The sequence below is a fragment of the Fundulus heteroclitus genome, unplaced genomic scaffold (genome assembly GCF_011125445.2).
Source record: "Fundulus heteroclitus isolate FHET01 unplaced genomic scaffold, MU-UCD_Fhet_4.1 scaffold_46, whole genome shotgun sequence".
NCBI lineage: Eukaryota > Metazoa > Chordata > Actinopteri > Cyprinodontiformes > Fundulidae > Fundulus > Fundulus heteroclitus.
Window position 1 is genome coordinate 1,902,297 of NW_023396879.1, and position 23,999 is coordinate 1,926,295.

The 23,999-nt window shown below is 41.8% G+C and overlaps 3 protein-coding genes across 12 annotated transcripts; all 3 read left to right on the forward strand.

Annotated features, from left to right (window-relative positions):
- Window positions 1-1,916: 1,916 nt before the first annotated feature.
- LOC105933329 (gastrula zinc finger protein XlCGF57.1) lies at window positions 1,917-6,965 on the forward strand. Its single transcript, XM_012872813.3, has 2 exons — window positions 1,917-2,179; window positions 4,994-6,965. Exons 1-2 carry the CDS (start codon window positions 2,008-2,010, stop codon window positions 6,391-6,393), a joined length of 1,572 nt encoding a protein of 523 aa, XP_012728267.2. The 5' UTR covers window positions 1,917-2,007; the 3' UTR covers window positions 6,394-6,965.
- Window positions 6,966-8,975: 2,010 nt separating this feature from the next.
- Window positions 8,976-16,107, forward strand: LOC105933407 (zinc finger protein 12). Of its 7 annotated transcripts, none has more exons than XM_036131961.1 (4): window positions 8,976-9,186; window positions 9,676-9,975; window positions 14,016-14,296; window positions 14,333-16,107. In XM_036131961.1, exons 2-4 carry the CDS (start codon window positions 9,747-9,749, stop codon window positions 14,876-14,878), a joined length of 1,056 nt encoding a protein of 351 aa, XP_035987854.1. In that variant the 5' UTR covers window positions 8,976-9,186; window positions 9,676-9,746; the 3' UTR covers window positions 14,879-16,107. The 7 variants fall into 7 exon arrangements, with proteins under 7 accessions (XP_035987854.1, XP_035987857.1, XP_035987855.1 ...); XM_036131964.1 differs by having other exon boundaries at window positions 14,345-16,107; XM_036131962.1 differs by having other exon boundaries at window positions 14,016-14,284; window positions 14,321-16,107.
- A 2,125-nt stretch (window positions 16,108-18,232) lies between these two features.
- LOC105924506 (zinc finger protein OZF) lies at window positions 18,233-23,397 on the forward strand. Of its 4 annotated transcripts, XM_036131912.1 has the most exons (3): window positions 18,244-18,529; window positions 20,754-21,050; window positions 23,330-23,397. In XM_036131912.1, exons 1-3 carry the CDS (start codon window positions 18,358-18,360, stop codon window positions 23,380-23,382), a joined length of 522 nt encoding a protein of 173 aa, XP_035987805.1. In that variant the 5' UTR covers window positions 18,244-18,357; the 3' UTR covers window positions 23,383-23,397. The 4 variants fall into 4 exon arrangements, with proteins under 4 accessions (XP_035987802.1, XP_035987805.1, XP_035987803.1 ...); XM_036131909.1 differs by lacking the exon at window positions 23,330-23,397 and having other exon boundaries at window positions 18,233-18,529; window positions 20,754-22,445; XM_036131910.1 differs by lacking the exon at window positions 23,330-23,397 and having other exon boundaries at window positions 18,406-18,551; window positions 20,754-23,056.
- Window positions 23,398-23,999: the final 602 nt, after the last annotated feature.

Consider the following 23,999-nt stretch of genomic DNA (forward strand, 5'->3'; position numbering starts at 1 on the left):
TACGGAGAAGAAAACATATTACTTAGCAAAAAATGAACTGTTTTCACCATTGCAGTTTTCTTTGATAAAGAAAAAGTGTACGATATAATGTGGGAGGAAGGTTTGGTAATAAACTAAGATAAAATGAGTATTGGTGGAACAATGGATAATTGGATTAATTATTATTTGGTAGGTACTTTCAGGTTTGTGTAGGAAACTTTATTTCAGATACATTTTTAGTTGAAAATGGCAGGAGAGCGTTATAAGTCCAGTACTGTTTTCAATCATGATAAATTATCTTTATAGTAAGGTAAATCCTGATATTGGAAAATCGCTTTTTGATGAAGGGGCAATTTGGAAAGGAGGGAGGATTATGGAATTTGTTGTGAAGAAAGTTCAGGAAGCTGTTGATGAGGTTGAAGATTTGTCTCTGAAATATAGCGAGAAATCCCAAATCATCTTTTTTACAAGAAAGACGATCAAAGATGTTTAGAGTTGTACAATCAGCGGTTAGAAAGAGTGAAAACCTTTAGATTATTGGGGTTGTGGTTTGAAATATTGCTTACATGGAAAAAAATCATTTTAATAAGATGAAAGATAAGTGTAAGAAAGTATTAAATACTATGAGATTCTTAACAGGTAGTGATTGGGGAGCTGATCGAGTGGCATTAAGAAATATCTATATTGCATTAATCAGATCAGTTCTAGAATATGTTTTGTTTGTGGATCAGCGGCTAGTTCATCTTTAAAAAGGTTAAAATTCAAAGTATGCTGTGGAGCAGTAAAGTCAACCCCAACAGCAGCTCTTCAGGTGGAAGTTGGTGAAACACTATTTATTTTAAGAAGGAAACAGTTGAGGGCTAATTATTGGGATAACTGACAAGTCAAAAGGACACACCCTACAAAAAGGATTTTGAATTAAAGTTGGGAAAGCAGCTAAATTAAAAGTGAGGTATTTAGCTGTGTAATTATGTATATTACAAAGGAGCTAGAACTCTGATTGGGCTGTTAGTCCAAATGTTTTATTCCCAGCTGTAGTTATTACCTCAGCCTACAGTTTATCTTTGTCTGCTTAAAAAGCTTTGGTCCAACTAAAAACATTTATGAATGTGAACACTAAGCTGCATGAGAGACATGGATATTATGTCCGTTTATTTACTGATGGGTCTAAAGAGCCAGAGAACGGAAAATCTCTAAAATCACTGAATGTAAAGGTGGTTAAAAGATTAACTGATCATTTATCAGTATATGCAGCAGAAATGATGGCAATCTTGTTTACATTACAATGGATAGAGGAAGTCAAACCCATGGAAATGCTCATTTGTTCAGATTCAAATGCAGCTCTGTCTAGTCTTAAAAATGTAGGAAGGACAAAATGTTTGAAACTTGGTTATCTTTCCAGAGTAAATCGTATGAGGACTGACGGAATGAGATGGCAGATAATTTAGCAAAGAATGGGTTGGAAAATGATCGGGCAGAGTTCCCAGGTACAAGTTAGCAAAGCAGAGATCAAATCATCTGTTCAGAACAAAATGAAGATGCAGTGGCAGAGTTTATGGGATAACGGACAGAAAGGAAGACATTTGTATGAGATCCAGCAGAAAGTGGGGGAGAGCAGGAGAGATCAGTGTCTATTTAGCAGAATAAACTCGCTCACACTAAGTTAAAAGCATCTCTGCACCTTATTGGAAAACATCCATCTGGAAACTGTGACAAACGCTGTTTGAATGAACTAAATACTCAAAGACTGGCTCTAAGAAACAAGAAGGAGTTAAACTAATGGACATGTCAACTATTTCAAAATAACTCTGGAAATATGGCGCTTTAACATCTTTTATTTTCTACAACAACCTGGATTAAAGGTGAGGAGAAGTAGTTAAGATACAGCAGGGGGCGCTAATGCTCCCTCTGGCTGCAAGTCGCCAGTAACAGAAGAAGAAGAATGTGACTTCCGGTGCTAGCAGCGTTAGCATGGTTAGCTTGTGTGTGGTCGGTGTGTGTGTGAGTGTGTGAGTCTGCGCAGCAACAATGTGTTCCGTGGAGCCTCTGAGAGAGTTTATCAGAGAGAGACTAACTGCTGCTGCGGAGGAAATCTGCTCCCAGCTGGAAAGAACCATCGTCCGCTTCGAGGAGGAGATGGACCGTCAGCGCAGACTGCTGGACCTCACCTGGAGGCCCCGGCTCAGCTTACAGCCAGCAGGTTGGCTCCAGCAGCGGTACCGGTGGGCTTCTACCGGGGGCCGTGAGACGAAGCGTCACGAAATCTGCGCAGAAACGTTAATCTACCGAGACGCGGTGCGCACAGAGCCCCCTGCAGGCCAGAGGCGGTAACTGCAGGTGTCGCTGTGAAAGAGCTTCTGATCGCAGCAGGATCGTGTAAAGTAGGTCAGAAATGATGAGTTAGAGCTCGCTGTGTTCAGACAGCTGCTGAGCTGCAGGCATGGAGTAAATCTCAGAGCGCTGATGGTTGCTCTAGATGCAGGACGCTTCCTGGTTCAGCTGGAGCACAGGTCTAAGGTCAGGGCCGGTTCCACAGGGTCCCAGTTGGTGGTTCCTCCTCCATGTGGGGCCTGCAAAGCCTCAGCAGGCCTGGTGTCTCACTGCGGTGACTTCAGGCTCAGTTTGGGGTTTTCAGTAGCAGGAAGCTGCTGGGTGTAGAATACAAAATGGCCGCTCCCAGTCAGTGAGGGCCTGAGCAGACGTTCCTGTGTGTCTTAGTTCAGCCGGTGGATCACCAAACCAAACGGACCTTTACTGTTCTAAAGGAACACCCGGTCCGGACGGTAATGGCCTTCTAGGGATTCGTTTTCATGACCAGGACGCTGCTGTGGCGTTAACTCTTACTATGTAGATTTTATATTGTTGCTCATTAAATCTAAATCCTTACCGTAACCGTTATTGGTATAAAAATGACAGGAAGCGTGCTGATGACGTTTCCATGCTCGGGTCAGTCTGGTTCTGGTTCTGGTTCTGGAGCCGTCCCGTTGAGTGAGTTACACAGAGTCCAAACCTGGATCAGTGAAGGAAGAAACTGATTAGGGTGCTGGTGTGGAGGCTTTCCAACCTCAGAGTCAGAGAATGGAAAGCCGTTTTATTCATAATTAAATAAACGCTGTTATTGATAATATAATAAAAAGTTATCCATTCAAAAAAGTCATATCAACATGAAATCAAACAATGAAAAGAATGATTAATTATTTTTTAGCTTGTTTTGTCATTTAATATTTAATAAATTCAAGATTAATACATTTAAGTATTTTTAAAAATGTTCTTTTTGTATTTATATCATTTTTTTTCTTTATGTATTTATATGGATTTATTTACTTATTTATTTTATAATGGTGCATTATTTTATGACACTTTATTTTGTAAAGCTATTAAGTATTTACAGGACTTTTATTTTACCGCAGTGGGTAGCGCTGTTACCTTGCAGCAAGAAGGTTCTGGGTTCAAATCCAACTCTGGGTCTTTCTGCATGGAGTCTGCATGTTCTCCCTGTGCATGCGTGGGTTCTCTCCGGGTACTCTGGCTTCCTCCCACAGTCCAAAAACATGACTGTTAGGTTAATTGGTCTCTCTAAAATTTGTCCTTAGGTGTGAGTGTGTGTGAATGGTTGTCTGTCTCTGTGTTGCCCTGCGACAGACTGGTTACCTGTCCAGGTGAACCGCCTCTCACCCAGTGAACGCTGGTCATAGACACCAGCACCCCCCCCCCCCCCCACGAGGGCGATTAAGCGGGTCAGAAAATGGATGGATAGATCTCTGAGATGGTTAAAATGAAACAAGCAATACAATTATATTCACTGTTGAAACATTTTAACCTCATATGAGAATGCCCTTTGCCTAATTATATTTAGTTATGTTCAATTATTCCTGCTCTTTATATCTGATACACTTGATGATTTTATGATTTTGGCTTCAAAGTTTCAAAGTGACATTATCTGGCTTATTCTGAGCCGATGTTAAGTTGATGTAAGATACATGTAGAATTTGCTCTATCTTTGTTTTGTATATTGTAATTTTTAAATTAAATAAATTTCAGGTTCTTTTATTCAAATGAGGGGGCGGAGTTATGGTGCAGGATGTAGTTGTATAACAGCAGCAGTTCAGGTGACGTTTAAGGACAACCAACCCAATGTCATAAACTTTTTACAGACTGGTTAAACGTTGGCTTTAGCGTGACGGCTAATTGCTAGGCTAATGAGCAGAAGCAATGGTGAGCTGTTGGTTCTGCTCATTAGCCTAGCAATTAGCCGTCACGCTAACTGAACAGTTTGCACAGACTCCTGTCAGGATACCAACTTTTAACCAGTCTGTAAAAGTTTCTTACATCGGGTTGTTTGTCCTCAAACCTCATCTGAACCGCAGCGGTTATAGAACAACGTCGTGCCCCATGGCTTCCCAGTCAGTTAGCGTTGCAGCAACTAGAGTTGAAGCTGACTAGACAGAGACAGCTGAGAAAACTCCGCCCCTTCATTTTAATACAGGAAACAGAAATAATTAAAGGAGTGTGAAATAAAAGTACACATATAAATGTCCAGGAAATACTTAAAGTGGCTTTACAAATTATGTTACAAAACAAAACACCATTATAAAATAAATAAATAAAAATATAAATAATTTAATAAATATAAATACACAAATGTACATAAATAAATGAAAAATAAACGTATACAATTTAATAAATGTAGATAAATAAAATAAAACAAATTATCTTGAAATAATTGAATATTAAACGACAAGACATGTTTGATTTCATATTGATATTATTTTTTTTTGGATGGATAACTTTTTAGTATATTATCAAATGATTGAAAGACAGCCTGTGAGCATACATTAGACATCTTTTGGAAGCTACAAAAGATGCCTAATGTATGAATAAAGGAGCCATTTAATTAATCATAGCAGATGTGGTCTCCCTTCTCGTTTGTAGAGACAGGACTTTGTGGTTTCTTGGCAATTTAAGAGTTGATTAATTCTTAATAACAACAATGAGTTTCCTGTTTTCTTTACAGACCCCCCAAAGCCTTATATCTGGAAACATGAGGAGGTTCAGACTGACCAGCAGCTCTGCAACCAGGAAGGGACCCCAGGTTCTGATCTGGAGGAAATAGAATCTGGGCAGATTAAAGAGGAACATGATGAACTCTGCATCACTCAAGACACAGAACCGCTTGTACCCAAAGAGGAGTCTCATACCTTTAAGGTGAGTCCTGTTTCTGAGCAGGACCAACCCACGGAACTGGAACCAAACACGGACCTCAAGCAGGAGACCGATACCTTCTTGATAAGTCCTATTTCTGACGATGAAGAGTTGAAAGAACCAGAGCCAAACATGGACCAGAGTTCTGCTGACGTCGAGTACCAGAACCAGGAAGAAAGCACTGATGAAGACTCAGGGTCAAGCATAGATGAAGAGTTGGCGCAAAGTAAGGGGACTGGCAAAACTAAACTAAAAAGGCACAAAAAGCGTGACATGAATTATAATCTGTCATCTTGCAAAATATGTGGGAAGACTTTCACTCAGAAGTACTTAATTGCCCACATGAGAGCTCACACAGGGGAGAAGCCTTTTAAATGTTCTACCTGTGGAAAAAGGTTCATTCTAAACAGTCATTTGAAAAACCACATGAAAATTCACAGCGGCGAGAAGCCTTTCTCATGTCAGACCTGTGGAAAAAGTTTCATTCACAGGATGAATTTAACTCTCCACATGAGAACTCACACTGGCGAGAAGCCGTTTCCATGTGAAATTTGTAGTAAAAACTTTGCTAGCAGGAGTCAGTTAACCACTCATGTGAGAACTCACACGGGAGAGAAGCCTTACACATGTAAAACCTGTGGGAAGAGTTTTAGTACAAGAGGTACTTTGATTAGCCATGTTAGAAGCCATACAGGTGAGAAACCGTTCTCATGCCAGATCTGTGGACAGAGTTTCACCCAGAAACCAGGTCTCACAGTTCACTTGAGAAAACATACAGGAGAGAAACCGTTCATGTGTCAGACCTGTGGAAAGAGTTTCAATCAGAAAAGTGCCTTGCTCACACACATAAGAACTCACACGGGTGAAAAGCCATTTTCATGTTTGACTTGTGGTCTAAGTTTCATTATGAAGAGTAGTTTGACTCAGCACATAAGAACTCACACAGGGGAGAAGCCTTACTCCTGCCAGATCTGCGGGAAACGGTGCAGTTTAAAGGGTAATCTGAAGTTCCACATGAGGATTCACACCGGGGAGAAACCTTATTCATGTCTGACCTGTGGAAAAAGCTTTGCGGTAAAATGTCAATTAACTCGTCACATGAGAACTCACACAGGTGAGAAGCCTTTCTCATGTCAGACTTGTGGAAAGGGTTTTACCAAGAACCTTTATTTAATCGCCCACATGAAAACTCACACAGGTGAGACTGTTTAACCGTGTCACCGTTTTGACTTCCAAGTAATCAGAATACTTAAGAACGTCTTCTCTTAGTTAATTTGATTTGTCTGGGTATTTGGTATTTTATGTTTTAGAGCAGCAGCCTGCAAAGATGAAAGTTAGGAAGAGAAGCGGACCAGAACTAGAACAGAACATAACATTATATACCTGTCCTTTGGAAGTAAGAATTCAGTGGAGTTTCACAGCAGCAACGGACCATTAAGGAAACGGCACGCTGTTGTCTGTCATACACTATGTGTCACTGTTGAATATAACCAAATCCAACCTATTTCCTCTGGTAATCATGAACAGCAGTAAATGTTGAACCTTCTATATTAAAGCTGCTGCTTTATTTAAATGCATGAAATAAACCTCCTGCTCTAATTTTGTTTATTAAATATTCTGTCAGTTGTTGCAGTTGGCATGATCTTATATTATAAAGACCGGTCACCATTATCCTTTGTTATTCATTTATTCACTGTTTCTCTGTAAGTAAGAAATCTAATGTATTAATAATGGCTCATATTGTGTGCTAAGCTGTTCAGATCTCTGTAAAAAAAACACAAATAAAACGCTTTTTAATTGATTTGTTGAATTTTTTTATCCTGCAGCTGAAGGTGATTCGAACTGAAATGTTTGTTTTTAGAGCCGAGTCGTTTTTAGATGAACTGCTTTGAAAATATGTTTAAATACGTTTAACTTTAGTGTTTTCAACATTTCTCATGACTCCAAACTGTGGAGGTTTAGTTGTATTTTAGAATAAAATGGAACAGAAGTATCCTTTATTGTCCCACTGTGGGGAAATTCAGGTGTAGCAGCAGCAAAGTGGAGAGATAATGGAAGAGTCACACAATAAGCTAAAAATGTGAATGAAATAAATCACTGTAGAGTAAGGGCAATTTTACAACATAAGACCAAACACTGCACAGTTATTAAAATATCCTCAGACTAAAGAAATGTGTAACTGAGGTGGATTTTTAAAATGTGTTTCCAGTAAAACTTCCTGTAAAGCGTTTTCCTGAGTGAAGGCACATTTTTTTGTTCAGTAATCATGCATTGATTCAATGGGCTTCACATGAAAAACAAAAAACTAATCAAATATTAAATTAAATTAAATAACACTCAAAGGTACTGGTACAACAGGACAGAGTACCGTAACAGGCATGAGAGGAAGCCGCTGATTAAAGAATTTATTAGATTGGATACTTACTAAAAAACAGCAGGAAGGATAAATGATCTAAATAAGAGAGAAAATGATTTTTTTCTTTATTATTTTTACAAATACAAAACTGAAAAAGCCATTGTGCAAAAGTTTTCAGCCCCCCTGAGTGAATACTTTGTGGAACCACCTTTTGCTGCAAGTCTTCTATGGTTCCTCTCTGCCAGCGTTGCTCGTCTAGTGACTGAAAGTTTTACCTGTTCTTGTCTTCTAAACAGCTCAGTCAGGTTGGATGGAGAATGTTTGTTAACAGCAGTTTTCAGATCTTGCCACAGATTCTGGATTGGGTTTAGGTCTGGACTTTGACAAGGCCATCTTCCTGTATTTGACTCCATCCATCTTCCCTGCCCCTGCTGAGGAGAAGCCCCCCCCCCACAGCATGATGCTGCCACCACCATGTCTGACAGTGGGGATGGTGTGTTCAGAGTGATGTGGTAGTTCTCCTCCACACATAGAGTTTTGCATTTTGGCCAAAAAGTTCAGTTTTGGTCTCGTCTGACCAGAGCACCTCCTTCCTCATGTTTGCTGTGTCTCCAACATGATTTCTGGTGGTTTTCTTTCAACAACGGCTTTCTTGTTGACACTCTTCCATAAAGACCCCATTTGTGCACGACTGCAGAATAAATTTTAATTAACTATTACTCACTGAATATTGAACTAATCTCCACAGTTTCTTTTTTGCTGAAAACTTTAAATTGTCAAAATGCAGTTCTGTGATGGTTTATTCCAGGTCTCTGCAGGCAGACAACATGGTACAAACTTGAAACCACCCCTTGCTGCCTCTGCTGCTCTGGTTCCTGCTTTGGTGATTGCTTCACCTGCTCACTCATTGATTGACTAATAGTGACTGACTGTTGGTTCCTGAGAACTGCAGGACTGGTAAAAAATAAAAAACATGACCACCATGTTCATCCCGAGCTACCTAAAGTCTATGTGTGACACACCCAAGACCCAAACAAAATCAATTAACTAATTAAACAAATTACTAATAAATAATTGTCTTCTCAACAATTGCATTTAAACAAAAATATTTATTCAACAAATAAGCAAATAAAAAAATGAAATAAATAATCTAAATTCTAAAACGGACAAAATGCTCCTACAGCAAGCTTGAATTTTGTTGGACAAAAATACAGAAAAATTACATTTTAATCAAAAATATCTGTGCATCTTAATTGTGAAAAGTTATCCCTTGAGCCCTGATGTCAACAGTCCGTCGATTCAGACAAAATTACGGCGCACAGTGCTGAGCCATCATCCTCTGTTCAGCTTAAACCTGCAGGTTGACCGCTCCAAGATGGCGGCCGTAATTTGTGCACCGCGCAGTCTATGCGGGTCTACTCTGTGTAATGTCTGTGTGGTCGGTGTGTGTGTGAGTGTGTGAGTCTGCGCAGCAACAATGTGTTCCGTGGAGCCTCTGAGAGAGTTTATCAGAGAGAGACTAACTGCTGCTGCGGAGGAAATCTGCTCCCAGCTGGAAAGAACCATCGTCCGCTTCGAGGAGGAGATGGACCGTCAGCGCAGACTGCTGGACCTCACCTGGAGGCCCCGGCTCAGCTTACAGCCAGCAGGTTGGCTCCAGCAGCGGTACCGGTGGGCTTCTACTGGGGGGAGGTTTCAGGAAAGTGTCGCTGGAGCCAGTTTGCAGCTCCGGCTTTTTATTCCTGAAGCTTTATGACCAAAAACTGAGCAGAAATCAGAGTTTATTGTTCATGTTTCTGATTCTGTGTTCCTGGATGCAGCTCAGTCACCAGATTGCTTTATTCCACTGAGCTGACTGAAATCTGGAAACATGACCGAACTGACGTAGAACCAGAACCAGAACGGTGAACTGGCCGTAAGTTCTGCCTCTGAACAGCAGGAAGTTCTGGTCAAACTGGACCTTCAGGTTGTGGACGGTCAGTTCTAGCTCTTTGGAGCGCAGCAGAACCACGAGCATCTCCTCCAGGCCCATAGCTTCTAGAAGTTCTGATGTTGTTCCACAGACCATCTTTAGGTGCAGAAAGCGGTTAAAGTTTGCTTTCTCACCAAATAATGAGCGTTCTCCTCTGTCTGTGCAGATCTCCCACAGCAGTGATTGTGGAAGGAGGCGGTTCTGCCCTTCATCGCAGAGGAACCAGAACCTGTGAGGATGGAGGAGGAGCAGGAGGTACTAGAACCCTGGAGGATAAAGGAGGAACCAGAATCTCTTCAGTTAAAAGAAGAACACGCTGAGCTGAGCGTCAGTCAGGGAGGAGAACAGCAGACCGGGGCCTTCATGGAGAACTCTGGTTGTAAGGAAGAAGAAGGCTGGGAACCAGAACCAGAACCAGAACCAGAACCAGAGAGGGTCCAGCTCTCCCGTCAGAACCCTGCAGAAGGTGAGAACCAACATCAGGAGATGAAACTCCATTAAACCGGCGACCAGCCAGCTCTTCCCGCCTCTTTGCTTCCTGAAGGTGTTTCTGTAGAAAAAAAGGTTCCGCTGTGAGAACCGTGGTTCTGTTTGGGAACCTCAGAACGCTGCAGGTCATTTGTGAGGGGGGGGGGGGTATCAGCTGTGGTCTCTGGTCGTAGAACCTTCAGTTTGTCAGAGTAATGTTCATGTGAAGCATTTCAGTCCCAATCATCAGAACAAGTCCAAAAGGAACTGACAACAAGAACCTTGTTAGAAATGGAAAAAGTTTCCGTATCAAAACTGCAATAAGACGAAGATGAATGTTTTCACAGAAAGTACTAAAAGTAGTGGTAAAATGTGTTGTTAGTGAAATAAATCGCTTCTCGGCGCGGTTTACTCATCTGTAGTTAATTCATTGTTATTTATCGGGAATAATCGTTAATAAAAACATCGGCTCTAGAAATACTGAACACAAAAATAAATCTAGTCTTCTTACACGGGAGATGATTCAGTGGCGTCTGCACAGCTTACCGGATTTTACTTTGATTTAAAAATATAAAAACTTTTCTAATTATTTACTTTTTATTTTTTCCAAAACTGTGAAGAAATTAAAATTAGAAATGCTCTTTTGTGCCTGCATGAACCCTTACTAAGTTTAAAAGTCTTTATCTGGCGGCTTACTGTGACCGTGCAGCTATAATTATAAATAATTCTAGTAGAAAGTAAGTTTATTTGTAAGATGCACGTTTGGAAGTTGTCTACAGAGAACAGGCTGAGGGGAAAGAAAATAGTGAACAGTCTTGAATTGACAATGGAAAAAAATAATGATTTAATAATGAATTAAAGCCACAAACACGGTGGAGGAACTTCTGGAAGTGTCAGAGTCACTGAACACGTCGCTGTAACGGCGCCGTCGCATCATCCATCCAGAGGCTCAGGATTCACAGAACTGTTTTTTAATAAATGAAAAACCTCTGCTGTTTTTACAATTGACGGTTAAAAAAGGGGAAAACAGGTTGGTTTAAAGGTAGGTTCGACAACATAAATGAAAAAAAAAATGAAAATATCACAGTTGACTATAAAGGCGTGACTTGATTAACCAGATTCACATCCAGCCAATGAAATCCCTGATTATCATAATTCTACAGTTTACTTATTATCAAACAATAACATCATTTCTCACCATGGCTGATTGCATCCAGCGTCTCTGTGGTCATGCATCCTTCCCCTCTGCTGCAGCATTTCAAACATGCGGTGTTTGTTATGCTGCGGCTTTATGCACGATCCAGTTGCTGACATTTTCCCCTCTGTTCTGCTCCTGTAGATTTTTATATTTATTAACTTTGTTGACCAGATATAACCTCTCCTGGGATTACGCCTCTAAATCCGTAATTACGCCGAAGGCTGAGTCTGAAGTTTTTCTCCAAGCAGATTTTTCATGTTTGTGCTCCAAGCGGACCCAATTCAATTAAATTTTATTCATATAGCTCCAATTAACAACACATCACATCAAGGTTCTTTCCAAAGTCAGCTTCCATCAGATCCTCCAGGTTGGTGAGAAAGTTTCCTCTCTAAGGAAACCCAGCAGGTTGCATCAAGTCTCTCCAAGCAGCATTCACTCCTCCTGAAAGAGCGTAGAGCCACAGTGGACAGTCGTCTGCATTGTTGATGGCTTTGCAGCAATCCCTCATACTGAGCATGCATGAAGCCACAGTGGAGAGGAAAACTCCCCTTTAACAGGGAGGAGAACCTCCAGCAGAACCAGAACCAGGCTCAGTGTGAACGCTCATCTGCCTCCACCCACTGGGGCTTAGAGAAGACAGAGCAGAGACACAGAAAGCACAGAAGCTCACATTGACCCAGGAGTACTTTCTATGTTAGAGAAGACAGAGCAGAGACACAGAAAGCACAGAAGCTCACATTGACCCAGGAGTACTTTCTATGTTAGAGAAGACAGAGCAGAGACACAGAAAGCACAGAAGCTCACATTGACCCAGGAGTACTTTCTATGTTAGAGAAGACAGAGCAGAGACACAGAAAGCACAGAAGCTCACATTGACCCAGGAGTACTTTCTATGTTAGATGGTAATAGTGGATGATCTGCCTCCCCTGATGATGTCACAGCTAACAGAACACCAGACCAGGTGTACCTTCTATGAAGAGAAAAATGACAGAGAACAAAAAGTTAAAAGCTGAAATAACAACAAACAATGCAGATTGGAGAGCAGTAGGAGAACTCAGCAGAGAGAGAAATAGATCCTGATGTCCTCCAGCAGCCTAAGCCTATAGCAGCATAACTATAGAGGTAGCTCAGGGTAACATGAGCCACTCTGACTAGAAGCTTTGTCACAAAGGAAAGTTTTAAGATTAGTCTTAAAAGTAGACGGGGTGTCTGCCTCACGGACCAAAACTGGGAGTTGGTTCCACAGGAGAGGAGCCTGATAGCTAAAGGATCTGCCTCCCATTCTACTTTTAGAGACTCTAGGAACCACCAGCAGACCTGCAGTCTGAGAGCGAAGTGCTCTGTTAGGAACATACAGGGTAATCAGAGCTCTGATATATGATGGAGCTTGATTATTAAGGGCTTTATACGTTAGAAGGAGAATTTTAAATTCTACTTCTCCTAAAAAGAGATTTTACTCTCAATGAGGGTTTACCTGTTTAAATAAGGCAAAAAATAGTCTAAATATTTACATTATGTTTTCTAAACGGTTTTTAGTTTTTTTAAGGCATAATCATATTTATCCTTACCATTACCGTCCTTAATTACAACATATATAATATGTATATGTTATTTTGAAATGTAGATTTGTGTTATGTTTACAACTGATTATTTTTACTTTGCTGACATCCATCGTTATAATATTTCATAATCAATATATTTAAAATGAAACACATTTCAAAGTTATTTTATCTTCAGTTTCCAATCTGCACAACACTGTTTGCTAATAAAATCAAAGAATACCGACGTAATTCTGCTTATTGCGTTGATATTTTATCACCTCCCTCCGGTAGGGGGCGGAAGTTAACTCGGATCCACCTTTCTGACCGCTGTTCAAACCGGAAGCAGCTGCGTCGGTGACTTCCGGTGCTAGCAGCGTTAGCATCGTTAGCCTGTGTGGTCGGTGTGTGTGTGAGTGTGTGAGTCTGCGCAGCAACAATGTGTTCCGTGGAGCCTCTGAGAGAGTTTATCAGAGAGAGACTAACTGCTGCTGCGGAGGAAATCTGCTCCCAGCTGGAAAGAACCATCGTCCGCTTCGAGGAGGAGATGGACCGTCAGCGCAGACTGCTGGACCTCACCTGGAGAGCCCGAACCCACCAGAACCCCGCAGGTAGGTCCGGGAACCGGGGCTTAGGGCTCAGGCTGTACGGGAGAAAAAGAGAAAAACCCTGAAGAGTTAAAAGAGGTAAAGGTTTCATCGCGTCTCCCCGGCGGGTCCATCAGCATCATGGGTAGCCTGCAGGTTCCGTTTATGCTAAAAACAGCGAAAGGTTCTGACCCAAAACGACCCAAATGTGTCCTGAAGCTTAGAATAAAAGTCTCCTGTAGCTCTGACGCTGCGTCTGTTTCTGTATTCACCATTAAAACCAGCAGCGGATCATAATCTGGGCGGATTTCTTCAGGAAATGCAGAATATTAATTATGTGGAATATTGATTAAGAAACGGCTCTTCGTGGCGTTTATTATCAATGTATTAATGGAATAAATGAAGTCACTCTGTGTTTTGTTGAGCAATGACAGCATGAAGTGCGGCTCTGGTCCGTTTACAGCAGACTAAACGCTGCAGGTGTGAATCCTTAGTTCTGTGCAGTCAAGTTTGGCTCATCAGACTTTGCAGCAAACATGTGGCAACAGATGAGGCTGTTTATGGGCCTCTCACATAGAAAGTACCCCTGGGTCTCCTCGTGTTTCTGCTCCGTCTTCTCAGACCCCCGGTGGGTCGTGGTGGAAATAGAACCTGTGACCACGTCTGATGTTTCTGACCCAGACGTCTCTCCTCTTCTGTCTCTGATCCTCTCCAGACTTCCAGCAACGTTTCCTGGGTAATAAGAAGGGAGTCGTCGTCGAGCAGCTGCTCTCCAACCAGGAGAGTCTCTCTGGGACGGACGAGCCAGAACCAGAACCAGAACCCCCGCACGAGGAACTGGAGTCTGTGCAGATTAAAGAGGAGCCGGAGGACGACTACACGATTCAGGACGAGGAGCAGCTGCACCTGAAACAGGAGGCCGACGCCTTCATGGTGAGTCCCGCCTATGAGGAGAGAGACGACAGTAACCCAGAACCCGACGGGGAACCCGACGGGGAACCCGACGAGGAACCCGACGAGGAACCCGACGAGGAACCCGACGAGGAACCGGCCCCGTCTGAAACCTGCCTGGAAGCCGACGACGAAGACCAGGAGGGAAGCAGTCTGGATGAGTCGAGCCGCGATGAAGAGCAGGAACAAGCGGGCAGATGTTGGAGGAGCAGCAAGTCCAGGAAGGAGGACAAAGCTCAGCTGAAGCCGGGTGTGTTTTCCTGTAAGATGTGCAGCAAAGCTTTCACCCAGAAGGCCAGCCTCACCAAACACCTGCGGCTCCATGTGGGCGGGAACCCCTTCACCTGCCTGAGCTGCGGCCGCAGCTTCCGCAAACACTTCAGCCTGATCGTCCACATGAGGATCCACACCGGAGAGAAACCCTTCCCCTGCCAGATCTGCGGCAAGAGCTTCTGCCAGAGAGGCAATCTGAACGTGCACATGCGGACGCACACCGGGGAGAAGCCCTTCCCCTGTCTGACCTGCGGCAAACATTTCCAGAGGAAGAGCAACCTGACGGCGCACATGAGGATCCACAGGAGGAACGCGGCGCTGCCCGGCTGCGGCGGGGCCAAGGAGCCGATGTAGAGCGCCGCTTCCTGCAAGCGGTGGGAGGAGCTAACGAAGACACGATGGAGCGTGGCAGACATCAGCGCCTTCAGCTTTGCTCTGGTTTCTGCAGGAGATGGAAGACAGAGAAGTGACGAGGCTCTGAGTGAGGCTGTCTCTGAGGTGGTAATGAGTCTGGAGATGAAGTCCATGTCCAGCAGGGATCAGTCAGAGCACCTGTGCCCAGGTGACGGCGTTCCTGTTGAATACCCAGAGTTCCTGCAGACAGAGGAAGGGTTGAAGGTATTGCTGATGCTCTTCCCTTGCAGATTCCCTGTTTTACTAACATGTCAGTGAATTCCTGTCAGTCTGCTGTTCTGGAGCCTCAGCAACAGCTTTCTGTATATAATATATAAAAATGACCTAAATATGTCCTCCTGCTAACCCGGATCTGAGCGCGTCTCGGTTCTGTGAACCAACTGGACCTTCTGGACCATCGGAGGTTTCGCTCTGGAGAAAAAACATTTAAAACCAGGACGACGCAAACCGGGAGGAAACACGTGTTTTATTTAGTTTTAGTAGTTTTTTACATCTGTTTTCAGCCCTGTGGTTTAATGTGATGGTGCCACCGGACCTGCCAGAACTTTAACACTTTTACTCCTCAGCCAGAACTTCCACACTGCAAAACGGATCTAAAAGTTAGTAAAATGTTCTTAAAGTTAGTGTATTTATCCTTGATTTAAGCAGATAAATAAGATTATCTGTCAGTGGGACGAGTATTTTACCCTAAAATCAGATAATTAGACATCCTGCACTTGAGATAAGATGATGGAGATGATTTGTTCTTATTTTAGGTGTAAAAATCTTATTCCATTGGAAAATCATCTTATTTATCCGCTCAAATCAAGGACAAATATGTTCATTTTAGGAACGTTTCACTTATTTCTAGTGCAGGTCCAGAAATTCCTCCTGGATCCGGGCTTGTTGGTCCAGGTTCTGAGGCGGGACCCAACCTGAGGACGGAGCCGCTGTTGGACTCTTTTAGTTCTAGTTGATCCGAATCGTTCCTCTCTGCAGACCCATCAGGTTTGATTCCTTTAAACTTTTCTCATAGTTGCTCTTTAGGTTCTTCTGGTTCTCAGGATGAGCAGAACTTGTTCCACTGTTTGAAAGGCGCCGTAAAACTTTAACCTGTAGTTGTGAACTGTTTGTTTGACTCTTATTATTATTTAGTCTTTTAATAAAATGTAATTAAGCCTGTCTCCTAACCTCTGAGTTGTCTTGTGTATGAATGGTTCTGGTTCTACTAGAACCGGTGAAACGTTCTCCTTTGTGAAGAACTGTTGAATTCTGCGCAGCCACATGTGGAAAGACGTGAAACTAGAAATTAGAAAAGCTTCAGCTGCAAATGTTCCTCCGTCGTCTGGCCGAGTGAATCAGGAAGAACCGAGCTCAGCATCGGCTCAGGAAGTCCTGCTGACGGCGGGCGCTCTGACATCACAACGATGCTGCACGGGCTCATCAGGAAGAAAACAAAGGCTTATTGGCTAGGAAATAAAAACCTCCACACTTTATTTGTTCTCTGAAAGTCGGCGTGCAGAGAAGCTGATGTTTCAGAAGGCAGCTTTAAACAGAGTTGTGATTATTCTGACTCGATCATTTCAGTGTTTGGCTTCAGGAAATGCTTCGGTCTGCCTTGGTGTCACTGGGAGCTGCAAAGCATCTATTTTAAGACGTTTTTATTCGCAGAACTTCCTTCAGAATCAAAGACGTCTGCGTGCTTCAGGTCCTGCAGATCCACCCGGTCCCTAAAGGATGGAAACGGGACCTGTTGGTCCAACTTGTCCATGCGGACGACCGTTTTGGGCCAGGAACGTCCCAGACAGCAGAGCTGCACCGAGTCGTTACGTCCCAAGTCTAGACTAACTAGTCCAACTAGCCCATTTCTCTGCGTTTAATTGATACGCTGTGCCCAAAGGTACGTTACCCAGAGCAAACCTCAGGACCAAAAGTCCTACAATAGAAATCAGCACTTTTATTTAACCTGCTTCCCTTTTCATGAGGTGAAAAACACATTTGGCTAAATTGTCCGCCTGGCACACTGCCCACTAAAACCTTTGTGGAGGAAATACGCTTCAGCTGATTCAGTCCAGATTTGCTGCAGTTATATTCAAGATGTGGATCTATAAAGTCTCCTGTATTATCAAAACATGTTTTAATTTGTTTATTTTATCACCTATAATTCAGACAAAGGGGAAATATTATTTAATGACCTACCTTCACACAGATGCCAAAAGTTTGACTTTACACTTTATTTAGAGCGGGTGTATAATTTTAAGTGGAAATTACTCCTCAGACTCCACCTGTGGGGAAACTGAGATAATTTAATAATTGGAAGGAGATTTTAACCCTGGTATATAAATAATTGATAGAATCCATCCTGACTTTCAACATTATGTCCTGCTATCACTTCCTCGCGGTCAAATATAAAACTAAACTGTCCCGTCTATCATCCAGGCCACTAAAATCTCCTGTTTTGTTTAAGGGGCTCTGATCAGGATCCGTCTCAGTCCCTCTTCACTCCAGCTCCAGCTTGTATTTTTATCAGACTTATAATCAATGGCACATAATATCCAGCTTGTTGTTGAACTGATCAAATCCACACTGATTAATGGGAGAGAATAACCTTCCTGGTGCTAACCTGGCTAGTCCTGGCTAAGTGTGGATCTCATTTTATAATAAACGAGTCTGGACTGTCAGCAGGTGGCAGAACTATTAGAACAGCGAAGCACATGGGATGATTCAGTAAGTGTTTAACAATTTGTTAATTACAAATTAATTTTATTTCTTACAGTGTGTTTTATGTATTTAAAGGAGCTATGAGTAATACTAACACATTGTGGCTCACATCGGTACAGCAGTTACCGTTTTTAAACGGTGTGTTGCTGTTGTGAATTTTTACCTCCACACGGATATGATGATGTATTCTGTTCTAGTTCTGGTCCGCTAATCTGTTCAGAACAAAATGAAGATGCAGTGGCAGAGTTTATGGGATAACGGACAGAAAGGAAGACATTTGTATGAGATCCAGCAGAAAGTGGGGGAGAGCAGGAGAGATCAGTGTCTATTTAGCAGAATAAACTCGCTCACACTAAGTTAAAAGCATCTCTGCACCTTATTGGAAAACATCCATCTGGAAACTGTGACAAACGCTGTTTGAATGAACTAAATACTCAAAGACTGGCTCTAAGAAACAAGAAGGAGTTAAACTAATGGACATGTCAACTATTTTAAAATAACTCTGGAAATATGGCGCTTTAACATCTTTTATTTTCTACAACCTGGATTAAAGGTGAGGAGAAGTAGTTAAGATACAGCAGGGGGCGCTAATGCTCCCTCTGGCTGCAAGTCGCCAGTAACAGAAGAAGAAGAAGGTGACTTCCGGTGCTAGCAGCGTTAGCATGGTTAGCTTGTGTGTGGTCGGTGTGTGTGTGAGTGTGTGAGTCTGCGCAGCAACAATGTGTTCCGTGGAGCCTCTGAGAGAGTTTATCAGAGAGAGACTAACTGCTGCTGCGGAGGAAATCTGCTCCCAGCTGGAAAGAACCATCGTCCGCTTCGAGGAGGAGATGGACCGTCAGCGCAGACTGCTGGACCTCACCTGGAGGCCCCGGCTCAGCTTACAGCCAGCAGGTTGGCTCCAGCAGCGGTACCGGTGGGCTTCTACTGGGGGGAGGTTTCAGGAAAGTGTCGCTGGAGCCAGTTTGCAGCTCCGGCTTTTTATTCCTGAAGCTTTATGACCAAAAACTGAGCAGAAATCAGGAAAACAGTTTTTTTTCTTCTTAATGGAAACAGAATAAAAAGCATCATTAGTAAAGTAACTAGAAATATATATTTAGCAGCTAATTCAGTTTCTAAAACTGTGGGTTAGAAAGCAAAACGCTAAACTCTGTCAGAATTATAGATGTGATGTGTGATAAAAATAAACCCATAAATATGGTCCCACTGGGCGGTACCAGCGAATCTGTAGTTTATGATCAAACTCTGCTTTTCTTGTGCGTCTGACTGAGATGAACCTTAAATTTGAGGCTCCTGAGGTCCCACCAAACCATGTGGGGGAGTCCTGATGGCAGCAATTCCTCCTATCACTGGTGGGACGTCTACTCTGACATAAGAAACAAGGTCATCACAAACAGCTGCACCAAATAAAAAAAATAATTTTGGCCACTCCAGCTAGTAGTACACATAGAAATGTACACATACGAGACAACCAAACAGGCAATGGACGAGGGTTACAGTGTTTTCCCCCCATTATAGCATTCAAAAGATAATAAATAAATAAAAAGATGAAGATTTAAAAGGTTGTATGAACTAATTGTCCTTTATGAGTCACATATAACAGATAAATGAGGTAATAAGGTGCTTTTGTGCAACGATTTGAGGCTTCATTGACAGAGATGTGCATTTGGTTATTCTGAGATAATATTGCACCAATAGGCAATAACATTAACGTGATGACGGGTTAGTAACAGTGGGGTGATTTTTTTAACGTGTTGGACAGCAGTCTCCCATCAGGGGGCGATCGCCTTCACAGCTCTCGGAAAGAAGCTGTTTCTAAGTTTATTTGTTTTGGATTAATTCTTCTGAAGCAAGCCTGGAGTTTTGATCAGTGGGCCAGGTTGTGTGCAGGAAGGCAAAAAAAAGTCTGCCGCTTGGAGGAGTATATGAGCTTAAAAATCTATCAATTTTATCCCCTTTATCAAAAAAAGTAGTCTTAAGTAGGGCTTGAAAATGTATATAAAAAGAGCATATTGATCATTAAAAAAAGGCAAAACATATATTTTAAGTGCAGCCCTGAGCACTTTATGCTATTGCTTAATGACCTAGTGTTAGACGAAGAACACACCAATACTGAATTCAAAGGCAACCCTTGGTGAGGACCCTGACCCGTCAGTGAGAACCCAGAGGGAATGTGGTGCTGCGTCCTGGAGAACGCCTGCTTGGAGCAGCTCAGTGTCACATATAAACCAGTTTGATGTGAAGACTTCTTGCCTCTGAGAAGTTCATAGTGTGACACGTACCTGTATGCGCAGAGTACGCCTTTAGTACGTACCTCAGCGGATAGAAGTACGCCCGAGTATGTGGGGGCCTCTTCTAGTTTAGACATTACAGTCAGGCAATCTTGTAGACAGCTCAGGGGTCCTATCAGGTAGTGACACAGTGTACCGTAATGCTCTGAATATCCATAGAGCGGAGCTGCTTTGTTGCTAACCAAAGTCGTATTTACACATTTTAACAGATTTTTGAGAACGTTGTACCACATAAAATTGGTCAGTAAGCTCAACTTTAATTACGTATAACGCGCACCATACATTTTTGAGAAGATTTAAGGATTTTAAGTGTGTCTTATTACAAAATATGGCAAAGCATTTTCAACACTTGACGTCTTTTTGAATTACACATTTAAGTTCTGCTAATTACATTTCCAATTGTTTCTGCAAAATAAAATTATTTTGAAGGTAGATTAATATTAATATTGGATATCGACAATGCCCAAATTTTGATGTTGGTGCATCCCAACATATAAAATAATAAAGTTAATATAATAAACCAAATCTTTGACAGCATAACTGGTGCAAATATCTCTGGTCTGCAGGATTTGATGGGCATATGTGCATATTATTTTTTTTATGTGCAGAAACAGTTTCAGAAACTGAGCTGTTTGCACTGCTTTGCAAAATTTTTGAAGCAAAAAAATTTCATCTGGACTCGAGCTCATTGAATGTCAGGTAGACGACTCGGAGCTAAAATGCAGTGCACTTAAAACCGTTTCACTTGCTGACACAGAAAGATGAAAAAATAACTAAAGTGACCTTTTCTTATAATAATCACATTAACAAGACTTTTATTTGTCCAGATCTTCCACATCATTATGGCTGTAAGGAGAAGGAGATCCAGGCGAGCCAGCAGCCTTGTAACGAAGAGACAAACTGTAGTTTGGACCAAGAGAGACCAGAACCTCGGCAGGTGATGAAGGAACAAGAAGAACCCGAATTCCTGCAGGTGAACATTAAAGTGGAGGAACCAGAACTTCTGCAGATAAAAGAGGAACAGTGTGAAACTGCAATCAGTCAGGTTGAAGAGCTGCTTGTTCTGAATCAGCAGACTGATACGCTAATGATGAAGGAAGGAGACCATGGAGAACCAGAACCTGGTGAAGACCAGCTCCCCTCTCAGAACGCTCCTGAAGCTGAGAACCTAAACCAGAAAGAGAACCTTGATAAAGACTCAGGATTGATAGAAGAAGTGTTGAAACAAAATAATAGCGAGGAAACCAAACTGAAGAGAAACAAAGTTGAGAAACGAGCTTTTTGTAAAATCTGTGGTAAAAGTTTCAATCCATGTTATTTATATGATCACATAAGAACTCACACAGGTGAGAAACGCTTCTCATGCAAGACCTGTGGAAAGCGTTTCATTCAAAGAGGTCAGTTGACTGTTCACATGACAACTCATACAAATGAGAAACCGTTCCCATGTCAGACATGTGGAAAAGGTTTCAGTCGCAAAATGTATTTAACTCGTCATGCCAGAACCCACACAGGTGAGAAACCTTTTGATTGTCAGATCTGTGGAAAAGGTTTCATTCAAAAAGAGAATTTAGTCACTCACACAAGAACCCATACGGGTGAGAAACCTTTCCAATGTCAGGTATGCAAAAAAAATTTTAGTAACAGAAGTAATTTAAAACACCACATGAGAACTCATACAGGTGAGAAGCCTTTCCCATGTCAGACGTGTGGGAAAAATTTTAATCAAAAGAATAACTTAATTACTCACATGAAAATTCACTCAGCTGGGAAACGCCTTCCATGTAAAATATGTGGTAAACATTTCTCTCGCAATGATTTGTTGGTCTCTCACATGACAATGCATACCGGCGAGAAACCTTTCTCATGTCAGACCTGCGGGAAAGCTTTCAGTCGGAAGATTCATTTATCCCGTCATGCAAGAACTCACACAGGTGAGAAACCTTTTGATTGTCAGGTTTGTGGAAAAGGTTTCATCCAAAAAGAAAACTTAATTACGCACACAAGAATCCACACAGGTGAGAAACCTTTCTCCTGTCAGATGTGTGGAAAAAGTTTCAGTGACAGAAGTAATTTAAAACACCATATGAGAACCCACACAGGTGAGAGGCCTTATTCATGTCAGATCTGTAGGAAAAGTTTTATTCAAAAAAATAATCTAGTTACTCACATGAAAACTCACACAGCTGAGAAACGCTTCCCGTGTGAAATCTGTGGTCAGTTTTTCTCTCGCAGCAGTAAATTAACTCTTCACATGTGCACTCATATAGATGAGAAGCCTTTAACAAGTCAACCCTCTGGACAAGATTTCAGTGACGTAAGTCATTTCAAGCCCAACATGAGCGCTCAAACAGGTGATTAAGTGTAATTGTTTAAGTCTCATAATGAAACACGTGAGCAGTTCCTGTTGATAAACTTTATCATCGTTAATCTGAATGCCTAACATTCCAGTGTTAAAGGTTAATTCATTAAATCAATGTATTTTCATTACAGTGTGGAAATAAATGGCTACAAAACTGGGTATTTGTCTGTGATCTATCACAGAGGAGTCTAAAAAACTTCTTAAAAAAATGGATGAAAGTACAAAGTGTATAAATCATGTAAAAAAGCTAAAAAAAAAATGAAGTGCCAAGGCATGCAGATGGCCAGAATTTTAGCCGATTGTTGCAAAAAGATGTACATCATAAAGGCTGCTACATGCTCTTCATGAAGCGAGAAACTTGCTTTCGGTCCCGCTGTGATTGAACTTATTTTGTTCTTGGACTCCTGCTCTGTGATTTCTCACTGCTTGTTCTTATTTAGGGAGGATTCAGCACCGTAATAATGGCCTCATGATGCTCCTGTTGAAACGTAGAGAAAGAAATGTAGTTCCTCAGACCCACGTTCAGGTCGGGTCTAAAGACTTTTATTTTTGGCCACGTCTGATCTATCAACTGTTGGAAAACCTGAGATGCTATTTCATTTATTTTTAATCTACATTTCTGTATACATTTTTTTTTTTTTCATGTCTGTAAAGTCCCTGAATGGGGGACCGATGCATCTGTTGCCATCTCTCGTTGTCTGAATGTCAACACAAGTTAGAAATAAAAACTTTCACTGTAAAATAAAAAAAAACAAGGCTGAAACTTTGCGATGAAATCCAGTAAATCACCGTTAAAGCACAACCGACTGGCCTAGTTTTAAAGTTTATTCTCTGGAGGTTAATGGGCTGCTGCTGCACATCTGGACAGACCTTTTTTCTTTTTTGTGATTGGTCAGGATTTGGACGGGTGTGTTTAAGCCGGAAAGGCATAAAAGTCTTTCACATCTGTCAAACTAAACCATGTTTCTGCCCTGTTCAACTCTTTTGGTTTAAAGCAGAAGTTAACTCAAATCTGGACTTGCCACTTCCGCTCCCTTGCAGCGTTTCTCCGCCATCGAGATTGCAGCACCGCACACCCCCAGTGTTCACAGTGATCCTCAGTCTGAAGATCGCCCGCCCTCGTTCGATCTTCAGTGATTGCAATTATCAAGGTTAAAACATTTTGTTCTCCTCCTCCTGTCTTGCAGCAGTATCTGGCCCTGTCCCCATCCTCACACTCCACCATATTCCTCTCTCTGAAATGTTTACATGATTGATTATCACAGAAGGGTTCGAGTGTGCACGTTACAAGTGTCCAAAATTTGATAATTAGGACACTCCTCGTTAGATCATTGACTTGTGCCTTTGTGTTGTAACTGCCAGACCAAAATTACAGGACTGTCACTGTTTTTGCAATCTTTACTGCTAAAATTTATTAAAATTGCAACAGGCAATCGTTTTGAGGGGAATAAAGTGCAGGAACTGAAATTTGAGAGGATTGGCCAGAGAAGGTTAAAATTAATTTTATCTGTCACAGTAAAAAAAAAAAGTGAACCTTCTAAATAAAAAGATCTACAATTTTAACTTTAAAAGACAGAAATTGGTGATCAGTCCTTTGTTTAAGGAGGAGATTTGGTTTTAAATGTAGAGTACATGTCTTTTTATGCTTAAAACTAAAATATGTTGATTTATAACTTGTATATTTATAATTTTCACCTTGTGGCTCAACGCG